The sequence below is a fragment of the Hemitrygon akajei genome, chromosome 6 (genome assembly GCF_048418815.1).
Source record: "Hemitrygon akajei chromosome 6, sHemAka1.3, whole genome shotgun sequence".
Taxonomy (NCBI): Eukaryota; Metazoa; Chordata; class Chondrichthyes; order Myliobatiformes; family Dasyatidae; genus Hemitrygon; species Hemitrygon akajei.
Genome location: NC_133129.1, coordinates 66,598,112 through 66,618,136, shown reverse-complemented (window position 1 = coordinate 66,618,136; position 20,025 = coordinate 66,598,112). Strand labels below are relative to the sequence as shown.

General features: G+C 41.2%; 1 protein-coding gene across 1 annotated transcript in view; it reads right to left on the bottom strand.

Annotated features, from left to right (window-relative positions):
• The window catches only part of c6h9orf85 (chromosome 6 C9orf85 homolog), a 38,768-nt gene extending 22,618 nt beyond the window's left edge, over positions 1 to 16,150 (bottom strand). The window contains exons 1-2 of the mRNA XM_073048547.1: positions 15,988 to 16,150; positions 8,078 to 8,184 (exon numbers count right to left, since the gene is read on the bottom strand). Of these exons, the coding sequence (XP_072904648.1) occupies positions 8,078 to 8,184; positions 15,988 to 16,089 (209 nt within the window). The 5' untranslated portion in view covers positions 16,090 to 16,150. The remainder of the gene's footprint in view (positions 1 to 8,077; positions 8,185 to 15,987) is intronic.
• Positions 16,151 to 20,025: the final 3,875 nt, after the last annotated feature.

Sequence of the window (20,025 nt, the reverse complement as noted above, 5' to 3'; positions counted from 1 at the left end):
TTTCAAAGCTTTATAAATACCCTGACTCCTCAAACCTTGTCCCAACAATCAGCAGCCATGGGCTCCTCTAAGCAGCTGCCTAGCACTCTGAAAATTAAAATAAATGATGCCCACAAAGCAGGAGAAGGCTATAAGAAGATAGCAAAGTGTTTTCAGGTGGCCATTTCCTCAGTTCATAATGTAATTAAGAAATGGCAGTTAATAGGAACAGTGGAGGTCAAGCTGAGGTCTGGAAGACCAAGAAAACTTTCCGAGATAACTGCTTGTAGGATTGCTAGAAAGGTAAATCAAAACCCGTTTGACTGCAAAAGACCTTCAGAAAGATTTAGCAGGCTCTGGAGTGGTGGTGCACTGTTCTACTGTGCAGTGACACCTGCACAAATACGACCTTCATGGAAGAGTCATCAGAAGAAAACCTTTCCTGTGTCCTCATCACAAAATTCAGTGTCAGAAGTTTGCAAAGGAACATCTAAACAAGCCTGATGCATTTTGGAAACAAGTCCTGTGGACTGATGAAATTAAAAATAGAACTTTTTGGCCTAATGAGCAAAGGTATGTTTGGAGAAAAAAGGGTGCAGAATTTCATGAAAAGAACACCTCTCCAGCTGTTAAGCATGGGGGTGGATTGATCATGCTTTGGGCTTGTGTTGCAGCCAGTGGCACAGGGAACATTTCACTAGTAGAGGGAAGAATGAATTCAATTAAATACCAGCAAATTCTGGAAACAAACATCACACCAACTATAAAAAAGCTGAAGATGAAAAGAGGATGGCTTTGACAACAGGATAGTGATCCTAAACACACCTCAAAATCCACAATGGACTACCTCAAGAGGTGCAAGCTGAAGGTTTTGCCATGGCCCTCTCAGTCCCCCGACTGAAACATCATCAGAAATCTGTGGATAGACCTCAAAAGAGCAGTGCATGCATGACAGCCCAAGAATCTCACAGAACTAGAAGCCTTTTGCAAGGAAGAATGGGCAAAAATCCCCCAAACAAGAATTGAAAGACTCTTAGCTGGCTACAGAAAGCGTTTACAAGCTGTGATACTTGCCAAAGGGGGTGTTACTAAGTAATGACCATACAGGGTGCCCAAACTTTTGCTTTGGGCCCTTTTCCTTTTTTGTTATTTTGAAACTGTAAAAGATGAAAATAAAAAAGTAATCGCTTAAAATATTAAAGAAATGTGTCATCTTTAACTCACTTAGCTATTCACAGCAACAGAAATTTTGACCCGGGGTGCCCAAACTTTTGCATGCCACTATATACAGGCTTCCAAACAGTAGCCAAGATATAGGGTTGAAATTGCAAAGGGAGCTGAAAAAGGCATATAAGGTTAATGGCACAATTGTAATGGGGGACTTCAATATGCAAGAGATTGGGGAAATCAAGATGGTGTCAGATCACAAGAGAGGAAATTTGTTGAATACCTATGAGATAGCTTTTTAGAGCAGCTTGTGCTGGAGCCTACTTGGGGAAAGGATATCTTAAGAGTTTGTCTTGTGTAATAACCCAGATCTTATTGGGAAGCTACTGTAAAGGAACCCTTCAGAGGCAGTGATCATAATATGATTGAATTCATACTGCAGTTTAAGAGGGAGAAGCACAAGTAACATGTATCAGTATCACAATGAAATAAAGGGAGTTAACAGAAGCACGAGATGGCTAATGTTTCTGGGAATTGTTCACAAGGTGCACAGAAGTAGTTCTCAAAGGGCAGGGGCAGAAGTTAAGGACTACATAAAAGTCAAGGAAAGGGCATACAAGGTAGCAAAAGTGAGTGGGACATTAGATGATTAGGAAGCTTTTAAAACCCAACAAAAGGCAACTAGAAAAGCTATAAAGGGAAAAGATGAAATATGAGAGCAAACTAGCCAATAATATAAAGGAGGATACCAAAAGCTTTCTCAGTTCTATAAAGAGTAAAAGGGAGGCAAGACTCAATATTGGACCACTGAAAAATGATGCTGGCAAGGTAGTAATGGGGGACAAAGAAATGGTAGATGAACTTAATGGGTACTTTGCATCTGTCTTCACTGTGGAAGACACTAGCACTGTTCTAGGAGGTCCATGAGCATAACAGAGCAGGAGTGAGTGCCATTGCTATTACAAAGGAAAAACTGAAAGGTCTTAAGGTGGACAAGATGGACTACATTCCATAGTCCTGGGAGAGGTTGCTAAAGAGATAATGGATGCATTGGTCATGATATTTCAAGAATCACTTGATTCTGGTATGGTCCCAGAGGACTGGAAGATTGCAAATGTCACTCTACTCTTTAAGAAGGGAGGAAGGCAAAAGAAAGGAAATTATAGGCCAGATAACCTAACCTCAATGGTTCAAAAAGTGTTGAAGTCTATTATTAAGGATGAGTTTTCAGGGTACTTGTGGACGAATAATAAAATGAGCCAAAAATCAGCATGGTGTCTGAAGGGAAATCTTGCCTGACACATCAGTTAAGAGTTCTTTCAGGAAGTAACAAGCAGAGTGGACAAAGGAGAGGCAGTGGATGTCATTTACTTGGGTTTTCAGACAGCATTTGATAAGGTGCCACATGAGGCTGCTTGACAAGATAAAATCCAATGGCATTATAGGTAAGATACTGGCAAAGATAAAGGAATGGCTGACAGGCAGGAGGCAGCGATCGAGAAAAGAAGGATCCTTTTCTGGTTGGCTGCCAGTGACTAGTGGTGTTCCTCAGGGGTCAGTATTGGGACTGCTACTTTTCACACTGATTGTCAATGATTTGGTTAATGGAATTGATGGCTTTTTGGCAAAGTTTGCAGATGATACAAAGATAAGTAGAGGGTTAGGTTGCGCTGAGGAAGCAATGCGATTGCAGCAGGGCTTAGACAAATTGGAAGAATGGGCAAAAAAGCTGCAGATGGAATACAGTCTTGGGAAATGTATGATAATGCAGTTTGGTAAAAGGAACAATAGTGCAGACCATTATCTAAATGGGGAGAAGGTTCAAATGTCAGAGGTGCAGAAGGACTTTGGAGTCCTTGTGCAAGACTCCCAGAAGGTTAACTTACAGGTTGTGTCTGTGATAAAGAAGGCAAATGCAATGTTGCCATTTATTTCAAGGGGAACAGGACATAAAAGCAGGAAGAAAATGCAGAGGCTTTATAAGACATTAGTCAGGCTGCACTTAGAGTATTGTCAACAGTTTTGAGTCCCATAATCTCAGAAAGGATGTGTTGACACTGGAGAGAATCCAGAGGAGGTTCACGAGGATGATTCCAGGAATGAAGGGGTTTACATACGAGGAGTATTTGGCAGCTTTGGGCCTGTACTCACTGGAATTTAGAAGAACGCGTGGGGAACTCACTGAAACCTACCGATGTTTGAAAGGACTTCACAGGGTGGATGCAGAGAGGGTGTTTCCTATGGTGGGAGTATCCAGTTCTAGAGGGCACAGCCTTTGAATTAAGGGGCAACCTTTTAGAACAGAGCTAAGGAGGAATTTTTTTAGCTAATGAAGACTTTTTTGGAGAGAAGTATAGGAAGTAGAATTTTTACTTTACAAATGGAGTGGTGTGTGCATGGAACACATTGGAGGTGGTGGAAGAGGGAGATACATTAGGGACATTGAAGAATCTTTTAGACAGGCACATGCATGAAAGAAAAATAATGGAGAGTTGGTAGAGGGAAGGTTTAAATTGATTTTGAGTAAGTCGGCATTGTTCATGAAAGTTTCCCGTCCATATCAAGAGGGTGTGATACTAGACCTTCAATAGGGTTGCTGAAGATGGCACTGTCAACTGGGAACTCTCTGTGTGCAGCTCCATCGGGAATCATCAAGTATTCCCATTTAGGACTACTGCAACTGAAGTCCAGTCACGGCCATGGGTACTTCTGAAAGCAACATCGTTTTAAAATGCTGTTTTTTTTAAAAAAATGCATCAATACTGAAAATAAGCAGATCCCGGATAGTAGATTCTGGTCACGTGTACAGTTCCCCTCTAAGAAAATGGAAGTGGGCATGTTGCCAATCTACAGGCATGATTGAAATGCAAAGGCATTAGACACCCCCCCCCCCCCCCCCCCCCAAACACTGCTGACTATCCTGACATTGTAGAGTCTCTGGGAAATAAAACTGAAAACCCCAGAGCAAGATTGCAGTACAGAGGCACAGCAAGGACTGCTGTGTCCTTTATTTCATGGAACAAAGAGTCACTGCTGTCATTTCCAAAGCCGCGTTGCAGCCCGATAGTTTCACCGTTTACTGTAAAGACAGGTCAGTTGAGGCTTTTAAAGGTACAAGATATGGCACACAAATGTGGTGGTACTGTCCCAGTCCTGCTCACCCGACCTGGAACATCTAGCGGTCAAATGTCATCATTTTTATCTGCTGAGGGAGTTTTCCATCATCATCCAGTAGCGTTATACATTTCACCTTAGGCCAACGTCAGGCAGGCACCGAAGGAGCAGAATATTAATCATCAGACATGAAACAGTCTCTCTGATGTCTCTCCTATTATTGCAGAGGATTTCAAGCAAGCCAGCTTGAAGTAGTATTTGAACAATTACCACCAACATTGTATCATCTGTGAAACCAGAGGAGGCAACACACTTGAACACTGTTATACCACCATCTAGAATGCTTACCGTGCCACGCCACGGCCTCACTTTGGAAAGTCCAAGTGTCTAGCTGTACTTCTACTCCCAGCATATAGACTGCAACACCAATGGTGAGTACCAAGAAGGTATGGTCAAGGGAAGCAGAGCAGGACTTGCAGGACTACTTCAAGTTGCTGGACTGGACAATATTCGGGGATTCATCGTTGAATCTGAATGAATATGCCACAGTCGTCACCGACTTAATCAAGACCTGTGTGGATGAGTGTTTGCCTTTGAGAACGTACCCAAGCCAAAAGCCATGACCAAGGAGATGACCCAGGAGATTTGTTGTCTGCTGAGAGCTAGATCTTTGGCATTCAAAATCAGTGATCCACAACTAAACAAGTCCAAGTATGACCTACGGAAGGCTATTTTAAAAGCAAAAAAATCCCAATTCCGATTGAAGTTCAAGGTGGAACTGAATGTACGTCAGCAGGCCATTACTTTCTACAAAGTGAAACTTAACATCACGAATGACTGCGATGCTTCAGTCCCAGATGAGCTCAACACTTTTTATGCATGCTTTGAAAGGGAGAATAAAATTACACCTGTACAAATCCCTGCACATCTAGTGACCCAGTGATCTCTGTCTCAAAGGCAGACATCAAGAGCATTTTTCAAGAGGGTGAACCCTCACAAAGCATCATGTCCTGATGGTGTACCTGGTAGGGCATTGAAAACCTGTGACAACTGGCAGAAGTATTTAAGGACATATTCAACCTCTCACTGCAGCAGCTGGAGGTTCCCAACAGCTTTAAAAAGACAACAATTATATTAGCACCCAAAAGGAGGTTGAGCTTCCATAACAATTATTGCCCAGTGGCATTCACATCTACTGTGATGAAGTGCTTTGTGAGATTGGAGAGTTTGGTCATGGTTACAATTAACTCCTATCTAAGCAAGGACGTGGACCTGCTGGAATTTGCCTATTGCCAGCATATACTCCTGGACAACAGTAATACCTATGTCAGGCTGCTGCTTATTGATTACAGCTCAGCATTCAACACAATCATACATCAGTTCTAATCAACAAGCCCCAAAACCTCAGCCTCTGTACCTCCCTCTGCAACAGGAACCTGAAGATACACACTCAATGTGTCAGGAACAGCTTCTTCCCCTCCGTCATCCAATTTCTAAATGGACAATGAACTCACGAACACTACCTCAGTATTTTCCCCCTCTCATTTTGTACTCTTATTTAACATACTATATAAAATATATCTTATTATAATTTACCGTTTTTATATCAAGTATTGCAATGTACTGGTGCAAAGCAATTTCACAACATATCCCAGTGATATTAAAATGGATTCTGAAATATCAGAATTCTGATTCTAATTAAGTTTGAAGAGAAAGGGATGAACAGCAAGTGGGAGGCTTTTAAAAGTGTTATATCAAGAGTCCACAAGAAACACATTTATTATGGTAAAGGTTAAACATGGCGAGTTTAGGGAGCCTTGCCTGATGAGAGATAGTGAGGCTCTGTTCAAGAAAAAAAAAAGAGGCATATATTGTGTTTAGGAGACAAGTGAATCCCTTGAAGACTATATAACAAGATTAAGATTACTATTAAGAGGAAAATCAAGGAGGCAAAGAGGATGTGAAATGGATCTGGCAGGTAGAGTTAAGAGTTTCTATAGGCTCTCAAGAGGGTCTATAACTATATTAAGAGTAAAAGGGCAGATAGGGAGGGAGGAGGTCCCATTGGAGATTATCATCAAGGCCTTATGTCTTCAGCCACGGGAGAATGCTTATTAAAAATTCACCAATTCTCCTCAGTGTTTACAGGGGAGAAAATCACGGTTGTTCAAGGTAAGGAAAACAAATGGTGATGTTTTGGAGGAATTCACATTACAGGGAGAAAGTATTTGTAGATGTATAGTGCATTAAGGTGGATAAATCCCCAGGCCCTGGCCAAAGTACATCCTTGGACTTTAAGGCTAAGATACTGCAGAAGTGCTTGCTTCAGTGTCAGCCACCAAGGATATACTGAAGAATAGAATGTGGCTTAGGTTGTTCCATTGTTTAAGAAGGGTAGCAAGGGCAAGTCAGAGAACTACAGGCCAGTCTGCCTGACGTCTGTAGTAGGGAAGGGCAAGAGGACATTTTGAGGTCTTTAGCTTACCAACAATTGAATCAACAGAGCCTGACAAGGAGAAATCAGCATGGTTTTGTGCATGGGAAGTTGTATTTGATGAACCACAGACAGTTTCCTTTGAGGGGGAACCAATAGGTGAGGGTAGAGCAGTGGCTGTTTTCTGTGTGGACTTTTGCAAAGCCTTTAATAAGGTCCTGCATAGTAGGCTGGGATGGTAGGTTAAGTTCTATAGAATCCAAGCAGAGATAGACAGGAGGATTAAAAATTGTCTTGTAGGTAGGAAGCAGAGGAAGGTGATTTAAGATTGTTTCTTGGAATGCAGGCTGGTAACTAACAGAATGCCACAGGAGTCAGTGTTAGGACACCTGTTATATACAAATTATTTGGATGTGAATGCACAAGTCTCCTTCAATAAGTTTGCAGATGACACAAAATTAGGAAACTGGAGGTGATGCATTTGGAAAAGTCAAAACAGTGCAGGGCTTCAATTATGAATAGTAGGGTACTAGGAAATGGAATGGGACAGAGGGACCTTAAACTACAAATACATAATTTATTGAAAGCAGCGTCATACAGGTTACTGATGATAGGAGTTCGGGCATCATGTTGCAGTTGTAAAAGTCGATGGTGAGGACTCACTCAGAGTATTATCCAGTTTTTGCCACCCTATTACAAGACAGATGGGGGTTAAGTGGCAAAGATTTGAGGATATTGTCAGGACTAGAGTGCCCAGGTTATAAGGGAAGGTTAATGAGGCTGGGTCTTTCTTCGCAGATTGAGAAGATTGAGGGGAGATCTTAGAGAAGGTTTTTCAAAGTTATGAGAGACATTGATAAGGTGCCTGGTAATAGTCTTTTACCTAGGGTAGGGGAGTCCAAAGCTAGAGCGCATAGAGTTAGAATGAGAGGGGAAAGTTTTAAAAAGGGACCCAAGGAACAGCTTTTACATTCAGTTGGAGGGTGGCAATTAAATGAAATAAGCTACCAGAAGAGGTGTTTGAGGCAGGTACTTGAGGTACTTAGATTGGTACATGCAGAGGCAGCACTCATATGGGCCAAACACAGGAAATTGGGAATAGTTGTGCAGATAGCATGGTTGCCATGGAATCAGTGGGTGTAAGGGACTGTACCCATGCTGCATTACTCTATGGCTGTGACTTACCTCTTTGCTCTTTAATGAAGCTTTTGACAACCTGCCTGAACATTGGTCTGCACGGCTTGATGTTAAAATTTGTTTAACAATCACTGTTACACGTTTCCTAGAGGTCCTTCTTTTGCTGTGGTAAGGGCACCACTCAATTGGAGAGGATTTTATTGACACAGATTTTAAAGTTTTATTAGAAAGACTCTTTTTACTTACCATTTCCGAGGCTGACTAAGTGGCTTATACTTGCTATATTTTATTTTCCATTCCAACACTTCCTTACATCGTTTGCATACACCTGTATGTACGATAGCATTTAGCCTCTGGGAAGGAGAAAACATTGTGTTAATGTTACAGCAATTACAGTGATAGCTTCAGAATAACAAGGATTTCAATAAGCTAAATCTCTCTACCTTAGACGGGGAGGAAAATGTTAACTGGTGAGAGATTTAAAACGGTGGACTGTTCAGCAACATATCTGAAGGAAATACATTTGTATTTAGGTGAGAGGCATAAATACAAGATAATCGGTGATGCATCTAGTAAGATATTCAAGTGAAACTTCCTTTTCCAGGAATGCGAACAGCAGCAATATGCATGTTTAACAACATAAACACTGCAGATTCTGGTCTACAGTCACAGGTTTACAGACGCAGGGATGGAACTTTACCTTTGTGTGCGTTTATTTTCCAGTTAGAAATTTTCAATGATAATTTTCCTTGTAATGCTATTTCCCTACCAAGTCATTCCATTACTTCAATACAAAGTATTCCTCAGGCTATATTCCCACCCACTGAGCACATCCATTGAGAGCTCACCGTAAATCAGCACATTCTGCTGCAACGTTCAGAAGCATCTGTTTCAGTCTTAGGCTACATCCACACTACGCCGGATAAATCCGTAACCGAAGCTTTTTCTCTTCGTTTTTACCCTCCGTCCACACTAAAACGGCATTTTCTTCCCCTGAAACCAGGGTTTTCAGAAACGCTTTCCAGGGTGGGCATTTTTGAAAATGCTGCTCGGGGAGATCAGTGTGGATGGGGTAACCGGAGACTTCTGAAAACGCTGTCAGAAGGCAGCGTGCTATTTCATTGTTTTCTTGAACGCAACCCAACAATTTCAGAACAGACGGCAATGAGACTGAAGCCAGAAGAGTTAGAAATGTACTCACCAAATACTTTGACCCATAACTTACTGAATAAATAAGTGTACACATTTTGCCCTGTTTTCTGTCCTTGCTCGTATGAAGGTGGTTTACCTATTTATGCAAGTACTTCTCTGACAATACAATGTGTAACATTGTATGGAAATACAAGATAACACTGATGCAGACATGTTTTATACATTTAAAAACGTGCTTTATTAATGCAACAGAGTTATTCAGTTTTTCAATGTTCATCGTCAGCTGGGTCAATCTGTCCGTGAACTCCCTGTCGGTTGCCTCCGTATGCTCCAGTATTTGTTTTTTTTTTACTTTTAAGTTCTCCTGCGTGAGAGCCAACAGCTGTCCGTCGTTTTAAGTTTTCCAGTCTGTAACTACACAAACGTGCACTTTTACGGCGACATTCAACACCAAACACGTCACTTGTTTTCAGTAGATGTGTCTTGCGCATGCGCAGTAGGAGGAGATTTGCTGAAATCTCCGTTTCAATGTAGACAGAGATATTTTTTAAAGCGCATACTGTGGACGCCTATCGTTTTTTACGTGAAACCAGTGTTTTCAAAATTATCCGGTCTAGTGTGGATGTAGCCTTAAAAGACACATTCAAAAGTTGAAGGAACCATCAAGTGTTCTGTTCTCAGGGCTTACTGGGACAGTTTAGTTTTGGAACTCTCATAACTCCTCTAACTCCACTCTAGAAGCACAGTTAGACGTTTTTAATAATTATGATTTAATTAACAGTGTTAAAGTTTGATTAGAGACCACAATATAGGCTTACCATTGGATTGAAGCCGTTGAAACAAAAACACTGTAGGAATTTGGATAGAAAATTGGCTAAGTAACAAGGAACAGTATGTTGTGATGGAAAATAACTGAGTCTCAACAGTAGAGGCCTGGACACACACAGTTTTAATAATAAGGAATTTATTTACAAGGGGAAGTCGGGTCAACACAAGCAACTACAATACACAGGAAGCGGTGTGGGGACAGGGTACGGTTACACAAACAAAGAACAAGGGAAAAGCACTACAGCAGCTATCCCCCTTGACCTTGGATAGCTGCGGCTCCCTTACCAGGACAAACGATAGACCTTCCCAAACATAAATCAATGCACTTACCTCCAATGTGGTGGTCTGTAAGAGAGGGCGAGCCAAGGGCAAGTCTCACCTTTTAAATCATGGGGCTGGGCGAGATAATCCAATTAAGGTGACCAATAATTTAGGTGTGCATTGATTAGTTGGGAGGGACCAAATGTTGATTGGCATGTGGTGTGTCCTCTGACCAGCCAGGTGGCAGTGCATCTGTCACGTGGCCGGTATCTCTGGATACACAGTAGTAATGAAAAGTTGTTTTTAGTATTAGAAGCTGTGTTTCCCCAACCTTTTTTATGCCATGGACCTCTACTATTAACAGAGTAGAGGTTGGGAACCCCAGGTTGGGAACCTCTAACCTGGAGGAAAGAGTACAATCGAGTTCCTAAAGAAGATTACAAGGTTAAGAATAGCTTCATGTCACATGTACATAAAACCAAATGGAAATACATTGTTTGTGTCAACAATCAACACTGTCTGAATACATGCTGGGGGCAGCCCACAAGCCCACCATGCTTACGCCACCAACATCCATGCCCACAATTTACTAAACCTTACTAATCCATGCATCTACAGAATGTGGGAGGAAACTGGAGCACCCAAAGGAAACCCAGGTGGTCACGGGGACAGGGGCAGGAACTGAAACCTGACTGCGGGCACTCTAAAACATTACACTGGCCTTTATGTAGCTTTTTAAATTTATTAACAATTTGAAGATAGTGCACAGGGCACTATTTCCAAATTTGCAGATGATACAAACCTTGGAGATGCAATGAAATAAAAACTGAACATATTGGATCTACTCAACATTTGTGGAGTGAAGGAAAGACTTAACAATTCACACAGGTGATCTATCATCAGAAATTGAAAGATCTTCTGTGCACATCCTTTTCTTTTTAGGAAGTACTTGTCAGGTAAATCTCTTTTTTTGCATATTTGATTTAACTATTTTATATATACAGTTGCAAGAAAAAGTTTCTGAACCCTTTGCAATTACCTGGTTTTCTGCACTAATTACCCATAAAATGTGGTCTGATCATCCAAGTCACAATAATATACAAACACAATCTGCCTAAACTAACAACACACAAACAATTGTACTTTTCATGTCTTCATTGAACACATTGTTTAATTGTTCACAGCCCAGTCTGGAAAAAGTATGTGAACCCTTGTATTTATTAACTGATAGAACCTCCTTTATCAGCAGTAACCTCCACCAAACGTTTCTTGTAGCTGCTGATTAGACTTGCACAATGGTAAAGAGGAAATTTAGACCATTCCTCCGTACAGACCTGTTTCAGTTTAACAATTTCTGGGATACCTTGCATGAACAGCACTTGTCAGGTCAAGACACAGCATCCGAGGTCTGGACACTGACTTGGCCATTCCATAATACAAATTTTCTTCTTTTTAAACCATTCTGTTGCTGATTTACTTTTGTGTTTCGGGCCATTGTCTTCTTGCATCATCCAACTTCTATTAAGCTTCAGGTGACAGACATTACCCCGACATTCTCCAATAAAATGTCTTGATACAGTTTTTGAATTTATTGTTCCCTCAATGACTGCAAGCTGGCCAGGCCCTGAGGTAGCAAAGCAGCCCCAAACCATGATGCTCCTTCCACCATGTGTCACAGTTGGCATGAGATTTTGGTGTTGGTGTGCAGTGCCCTTTTTCCTCCAAAAAGTTCAACTTTTGTCTCATCTATCCATTGAACATTATCCCAGAAATGTTGTAGAACATCCAGGTGGTCTTTTGCAACCATGAGACATGCAGGAACGTGTTTTGGCGAGCAGTAGTTTCCTTTGTGATGTCCTTCCACGAACACCATTCTTGTTCAGTGTTTTTCTTATAGTGGACACACGAACAGAGACTTTAGCAAGTTCTAGAGATTTCTGCAGGTCTTTTGCTGTCACCCTTGGGTTCTTCTTCACCTCCTTCAGCATTGTACATTGTGCTTAGTGTGATCTTTGCAGGATGCCCACTCCTAGGGAGAGTAGCAACTGTACTGAATTTCCTCCATTTGTAGACAATTTCTCTTACTGTGGACTGATGAACATTCAGGTCTTTAGGAATACTGTCGGCCCTCCTTATCCACGGGGGATTGGTTCCAGGACCACTCACGGATACCAAAGTTCGCAGATGCTCAAGTCCCTTATTCAACCTGTCTCAATGCGCTGGACCTTAGGACCCAGCGGAACCCCAGATCTTATTTAGCCTGTCTCAGTGCGGTAGACATTAGGACCCGGCGTCAGAGCTCTGAATCCGCAGTGTTTCTGTTCACGAAAGTAATCACGAACATGATTGAAAATAAAGTGGAAATAATAAAGTGACTGGAAAGAGGTGAAACGTCATTGGTCATTGGAAAAGCGTTAGGCTACATCGGTCAACGATCGGAACAATTTTAAAGGATAAAGTGAGAAAGGCTCTGCCCCAATGAAAGCTACAATTATTACTAAGCAACGCAGTGGTTTAATTTTGGGGTTTTGGGTTTTTGATCCTCCACATCAACCCGGCACGGTGGAGAGTGCTCTCAGGAGTGATCTGTCCCGAGTCCAGAGAACTTCCGTTCCCGAGCCCGGCGCTGAAACATACGCTCTTAAGTGTTTTATATGCATAGAAAGGTAAAATATACTATATACTAAGACCAACTTTTGACTAACTGACACTAAATAATACTGGATGTACCTGTTCCAACTTACTTAGTAAGAGAACTTCCGATTTTTAAAAAAAAATCCCAATCCACGATAACCCACGCACATCCTCCCGTATATTTTAAATCTCCAGATTACTTATAATATCTAATACAATTTAAATGCTATGTAAAAAGGTTGTTATACTGCATTGTTTAGGGAATAATGACAAGAAAAAAAAGTCTGCTCATGCTCGAACAACAAGTGCTGGAAGAGCACTTCTGGGTTTTCGCGATTCGCGGTTGGTTGAATTTGCGCATGCAGAACTCACAAATAAGGAGGGCCGACTGTACTTTTGTAGCCTTTTCCAGCTTCATGCATCTCTACAATTTGTCTTCTAAGGTCCTCTGAAAGTTGTTTTGATCGAGGCATGGTTTAAATTGCACATAAACAGATCCTTCTTGAGAACAGCAGGCTCTGTTAGTAACCTGACTTTGTAACTCTTTAGAAAAAATAGGGCAGGGTACCTCTACAACCCACACCTCCAATCTCACCTCTGATTGGAATACCAGACTCCAAGTTGCTTGTGTTGAAGTCACTACCCCAGAAGTTCACATACTTTTTTGACCCTAGACTAATAGTTTAAATGGTGTACTCAGTACTGACAAGTACAATTGTTTGTGTTATTAGTTTAGGCAGATTGGGTTTGTCTATTATTCTGACTTAGATGAAGATCAGACCATATTTTGTGAGTAATCAATGCAGAAAACTAGGTAATTGCAAAGAGTGCACAAACTTTAACAAAAGGGAATCAGAATCATGTTTAATATCACTGGCATGTTGTGAAATTTGTTGTCTCTGTGGCAGTACTACAATGCAATACACAAGAGAGAGAAAATGAATTACACATGTATACTGTGATTCATTTTTCTCTATTACTCCTTTGGCAAAGACAAATTTCACAACAGATGCCAGTGACATTAATCCCGATTCTGATTCCCTTCTGCTGAGAAAAAGAAACCCAGTTTATTAAATCATTCCCTTATAACATCTCCATTCTGGAACCATCATTTAAGATTTCTGGAGAAGGGTCAGTAACTTTCTCCCGACAGATTTCACTGGACACACTATGTAGTGAACTATTGGACCTCAAAGATACAGAGATAACTTGGTGGAGAAGGTGAATTTGGGGAACAGGTAAAATTTAATAATGAGAATTTCCAAGAGTTACACTTCAGTTTGGAGAAGTAAAATCAATATTAACTACAGGACACATATTATGGGACCACAGCAACAGAGTTCTTGGTTACAGGTGCATAGCTTGCTGAAAACAGCAGGGTGTGTTGAGACAATTACCAACCCTGCTGTTTTCAGTATGCTATGGATAAGTTAAAATAAAAAGGTTTAAGGGAGCCTGGCCTATATAGAATACAAGGGGAAAGAAGTCAATTATTTTTCCTCCCATAAAACATTAGTTTAGCTCTCTCCAGATCAGAAGGTTGTATTTTAGGAAAGTAAAGCCCTTAACAAACATCACTAACAACAGATTACCAAGCCATTTATCCGAAAATTGTTTGTGGGTGTTTTTTGCATACAAATTAGATGTGATCTTTACTACTTCAGTGATAAATCCAAATCTACTTCATTGGCCATAATGAGGTTTGAGGTGCCCCAAATATTAAAAAGAGCAACACACACAAATAAATGCAACACACACAAAATGCTGGTGGAACGCAGCAGGCCAGGCAGCATCTATTGGGAGAAAGACTGTCGACGTTTCGGGCCGAGACCCTTCGTCAGGAAAGGGTCTCGGCCTGAAACATCGACAGTGTTTCTCCCTATAGATGCTGCCTGGCCTGCTGCGTTCCACCAGCATTTTGTGTGTGTTGCTTGAATTTCCAGCATCTGCAGATTTCCTCGTATTTGCAGCATAAATAAATAACCATTTTTGGCAAGAACAATTTAAAAATCACGTGCTTGCAATTCAGCTTCAGCCATTTTTCTGTTACAACCTACACACAGCATTTACATACCATCTTTCCCAACCTGTTTTGGATTCAATTAATGGATTTTAGAGGTAGGAATACAAAATACTGCAAGTGAAGTGTAGTGGTAATTGTAGTGGTAACAGATTTCCCCTAATTTAATACTGAAAGCTCAAGACTAATTGCAGTTGTTCTGGTATGGTCCACACAAAATTTTGTATAGCTTTAGCATAGCTTCTGTCCTCTGGAAAGCCACTCTTCTAGGTACAAAGACCACCAACTATGCCTGTCCGTGCTACTGATGTACATTAAGCAGGTACATGGATTGCCATATCTTTGCACTGTTTTACAGTCCCTAGATTTTTATTATTTTGCAATTAACACAATGAATGAACTCATAAATCCATTGCAATCCATTTGCCATAGTGAATGCGTTAACATCACATACTGAGCTAATGTTTCCTGATGCTGTTTTGGGCACTCCGTTAATTGCAGTAGCCTACAGCACACTGCAAATGTATGAACCATGCGGTGAATACTTCAAAGACACAAAGAAAAGCTGGTGGAGTGCGCAGATGAAACTTAATTATACTGTAGTTTTGTAGGGAGAACCAATATTAACTACAGGATGCAAATGTTAAGGAACTAATGGGTGTTCTTGGGTGCAGTTGAACAGCAGAATATGTTCTGATCTTGAGAAAATTACGATGAGGATACAATTGAGACAGAAGAGCTGCAGGTGCTGGAGGAATTAAGCATATATAGAGGGAACTGAAATGGACAGTCAACACTTCAGTCAAGATCTTTCATTAGGATTGGAAAGCAAGTGGTGAGCTTATCAGTATAAGGTAGGGCGAGAAGCGATGGAGCAACAGCAGCTCCACCGTTGATCCATGAGAAGTGGGTCAAATGGATACAGGTACAGGGTACAATTAGATCCGTTGCGTCTTTAAATGCGGTATTTAGTTAATTTCACTTCTCAGTTCTTTCTTCGTACACCTGTAAACTTCTTCATCCAAAACAACTAAACCCAATACCACTACCTTTTCAAGGTGGGCATTTACTTCTCACGGATTCATCTATCATAAACACAAGCAGCTGGTTACCAAGGCCTTTGAAAACACTTTACTCATTTGTTTTGGCAAAAAATCTCAGAATTCGAATTGCTGTAGTATTTAAAGATAATAAATATTAACCTGGAATAGATCAACTTTACAAAACCAGACATCGATTCAACAACGAGGTGATTACTTACCTTCGTCTTATTACTTTTGTCATACTTATCATTTTTAAACACAATGACATTCTGGTGCTTTTGCGCTCGCTTCCTTGCAACGTTACCCCGTTCACAGCTCATAATATATAAATAAATGAATAGATTTTCTAAACCACATGCACAAGCAACTGCCGCAATAACCCGGAAGTTGACGGACAGAAATCACATGGAAACCGGCAAATGAAGCAATCTTTGCCCTGATTGGCCATTCTCATAGAGGCTCGACAGGCTGACAAGCACGTCAATCATCGAAACACAACCAACCAAAGCAAAAGTAGGCGTTCGCTGGCTGACCCCGCTTACCTTTTACGTGAAGTTCACAGAGTTGCATACATTTGTGCAAACCTCTTCTCCGTTGTGCTGCTTTACCAAATACATCTAAAGCGCCCCCCAGAGGAGGGTAATTATTATTAAAAAAAGCTTTTTTCACGTATTCATAGCAAATACATTAAAAGCCTGTCCTTTCTGTTTAAGGTGCACTCCACCCCTAGATGTCCAATTTCCAGTGAAACTGTAAACACCAAAGGTTTCTTTTCCAAGATCAGCCAGGCACAGATGAATTGCTGAAAAGGGATTGGGGGGGGGGGGGTGCAGGTAGTTGACCCAATAAAAGCCCACTTCCTCGACCTCTGAAGGGCATCTTGGCCAGGTCTACATACAGGCATAACACAATCAGCAGCAAGAACTCAAAAGGTCAAGCAGCATTTTTGCAGACAAAGGAATGGTCGATGTTTCAGGCTTGACCCTGCTTCTGGATTGAGAGTGGAGAGGGAAGATAGCCTGTGCATGGAGGTGAGAGGGAAAGATGGGACTGTTAGGTGATAAAGTGGAATCAGATGTGGGGGAAAGAATGATAGGCAGATGGAGTTAGGTAGGGAAGAAGGAGAGGGAGAACGTGGGTATTGGAAGGTGTGTATTTAACATATCAGAAATATCTGAGTAATATTGTTTGATTAAGCATTCTTTGTTGTTTACGTAATGTGGGTTATATGTAAAAGTACATAAATAGCATACGTTATCATGCTCCCGTGTGATATGTGCACTCTTTGCTTAAAGTCAAAACTAAGTTAGCAAGATGTTGAAGCTAGCAAGATGTTCAATTTAGAATAAAGCGTAGCAAGGCAGTTGGGTTTAAAAGTAAAATCACAGCACTTTTTTTTCTTTGGAGTAACATGTTTTCTTCACAAAAAGTACGATGTTCGAGTTTTTAAAAAGGCAGGAGAATTCACAGGTTAATAAACAGTGAGTACCAGGTGATAATAATCATAACAAAAGAACAAAAATGCTGGCTACATTGGAAAGATTGACATATTTGATCCACAAAGTTAGCTGGATTTTGTATAATGAGCAAATTGAGCAGTACTTTGAAGTAAATAAAATAGTCAATGAGAAACAAGTGCATTGGATTTAAAGATATATTGTTTGCTTTGAAGTTTAACTGCTCCAACCAAACAGACAGAAATTAGCTTTGCTGATATTGTGAAAGTAGTGAAGGAATATTTAGAACTTAAACCATTGAAGAACACTTTAGATTTCATACATGGAATCAAAAGAAAGAGTCATCCATTTAAGTGTACATGATTGAATTGAAGAGTTTGTCATTGTTAGTTCAGTGATGGGTTTAATGATACACTGAGAGATTGTTTAGTTTGTGGAATCTTACAAGAAAATATTCAAAAATGGCTCCTAACTGAAGCACAACTTAAATTTAAAAGAGCAGTTGAAATAGCTGTATCAATGCAGAGATGTAATTAAATTGCTGTCAAGAATGAAAGTGAGTGTGAACAAAATTGTAACATCTAAACAGAAACTGGACTGACTGAACAAATTATGTTACCATTGTGGCAGGGATCAATACAGATTTAAAGGTGAGACTTGCAGAAAATGCAACAAATTAGGACACACTCAAGGAGTGTATTAGGCAGACAACAACAAATGGACTACACAGGGAAGAGAAAAAGAGAAAAAGTCAAGTTGCAGTTTCAAAAATGCACAATCTGCATGCTATTTATGAAAAATCTGATAATAATGAGAATGGCACTGGACTGGATAGCCTTGAGATTTATCAAGTGATAACTAACAATAGACAATCGATATGGCTTACACCAGAAATGCACAGGAAATTAATTCAAATGGATTTGGACACTGGTTCATCTGTTTCAGTCATTCCACAAAATGAGTTCTAGAGACATTTCAAAGATACTAAACTGAAGGTAAGAACTTCTACTGGAGAAAAGATAATTCCTGTGGGGACGCAAGTGGTTGAGACGAGCACAACTTAATTGGAAATGCATCTGCCAGTTGTATGCCACATCCCCTACAATAGTGTCAACTGAAAGTGAAGTAGGAAAGGCAGTGGATGATGCCACTATTTCAGGCTGAGACTGTTCAGCAGGACTGGAGAAAAAAGATGAGGAGTCAGAGTAAAAGGGTGGGGGAGGGGAGGGAGAAATACGAGGTGATAGGTAAAACCTGGGGTGGAGTAAAGAGCTGGGAAGTAAAAGTAGATTGGTAAAAGAGATACAGGGCTGGAGAAGGGGGAATCTAACAGGAGATGACAGAAGGCCATGGAGGAAAGAAAAAAGGAGTGGAGCACTAGAGGAGGTGATGGGCAGGCAAGGAAGTAAGATGAGAGAGGGAGATGAGAATGGGGAATTGAGAAGGGAGGGGTATTAGCAGAAGTTCGAGAAATTGACATTCACGCCATTAGGATCGAGGCTACCCAGACAGAATATAAGGTGTTGCTCCCGGAACCAGAGTGTGGCCTCATCGCAGCAGTAGAGGAGGCCATAGATGGATATGTCAGAGTGGGAATGGGAAGTGGAATTTAAGATTGGTGGCCACTGGGAGATCCCTCTTTTTCTGGCAGATGGAGCGTGGGTACTCATGAAGCAGTCTCCCAATCTATGTCGGGTCTCACCAATACACAGGAGGCCAGACTGGGAACACCAGATATAATAGATGACCCTAATAGACTCACAGGTGAAGTGTCGCCTCACCTAGAAGTTTGGAGACCTGAGTAGTAGTGAGGAAGGAGGTGTAGGGGCAGGTGTAGCACTTGTTCTGCTTGGAAAGATAAATGCCAGGAGGGAGATCAGTGGGGAGGGACTAATGGACATGGAAGTCACATAGGGAGTGATCACTGAGGAAAGCAGAGAGAGGGGTGGGGGTGGCAGGATGAAGTGCTTGGTGGTGGGATCCTGCTGGAGATGGTGGAAGTTACGGAGAATCATGTATTGGATGTGGAGGCTAGTCGGGTGATAGGTGAGGACAGGAGGAACCCTATCCCTGGTGGGGTGGTGGGAGGATGGGGTGAGAGCAGACATGCATAAAATGGAAGAGATGTGATTGAGGACAGCATAGATAGTGGAGGAAGGGAAGCCACTTTCTTTTAAGAAGGAGGACATCTTCTTTGTTCTGGAATGAACAGCATCAACCGAGAGCAGATATGGTGCAGTTGGAGGAATTGAGAGACAGGAAGGCACTTTTACAAGTAACAGGTGGGAAGAGGTGTAGTCCAGGAAGCTGTGAGAGTCAGTGGGTTTGTAATAGACATCAGTGAATAAGCTGTCTCCAGAGATAGAGACAGGGATTGAGAAAGGGGAGGGAGGTCATAATCAGAATCAGGTTTGTTATCACCGGCATGTGACGTGAAATTTGTTAACTTAGTATCAGCAGTTCAATGCCACACATAATATAGAATAATAAGTAAGTCTTATTCAGTATACTTTATACAGTGTGTGTATATTGAATAGATTAAAAACCTTACAAAAAACAGAAATACTATATATCAAAAAAAGTTAGGTAGTGTCCAAGGCTTCAATGTCCATTTAGGAATCAGATGGCAGAGGGGAAGAAGCTGTTCCTGAATCACTGAGTGTGTGCCTTTGGGCTTCTGTACCTCCTACCTGATGGTAATAGTGAGAAAAGGGCATGTCCTGGGTGCTGGAGATCCTTAATAATGGACACTGCCTTCTGAGACACTGCTCCTTGAAGATGTCCTGGGTACTTTGTAGG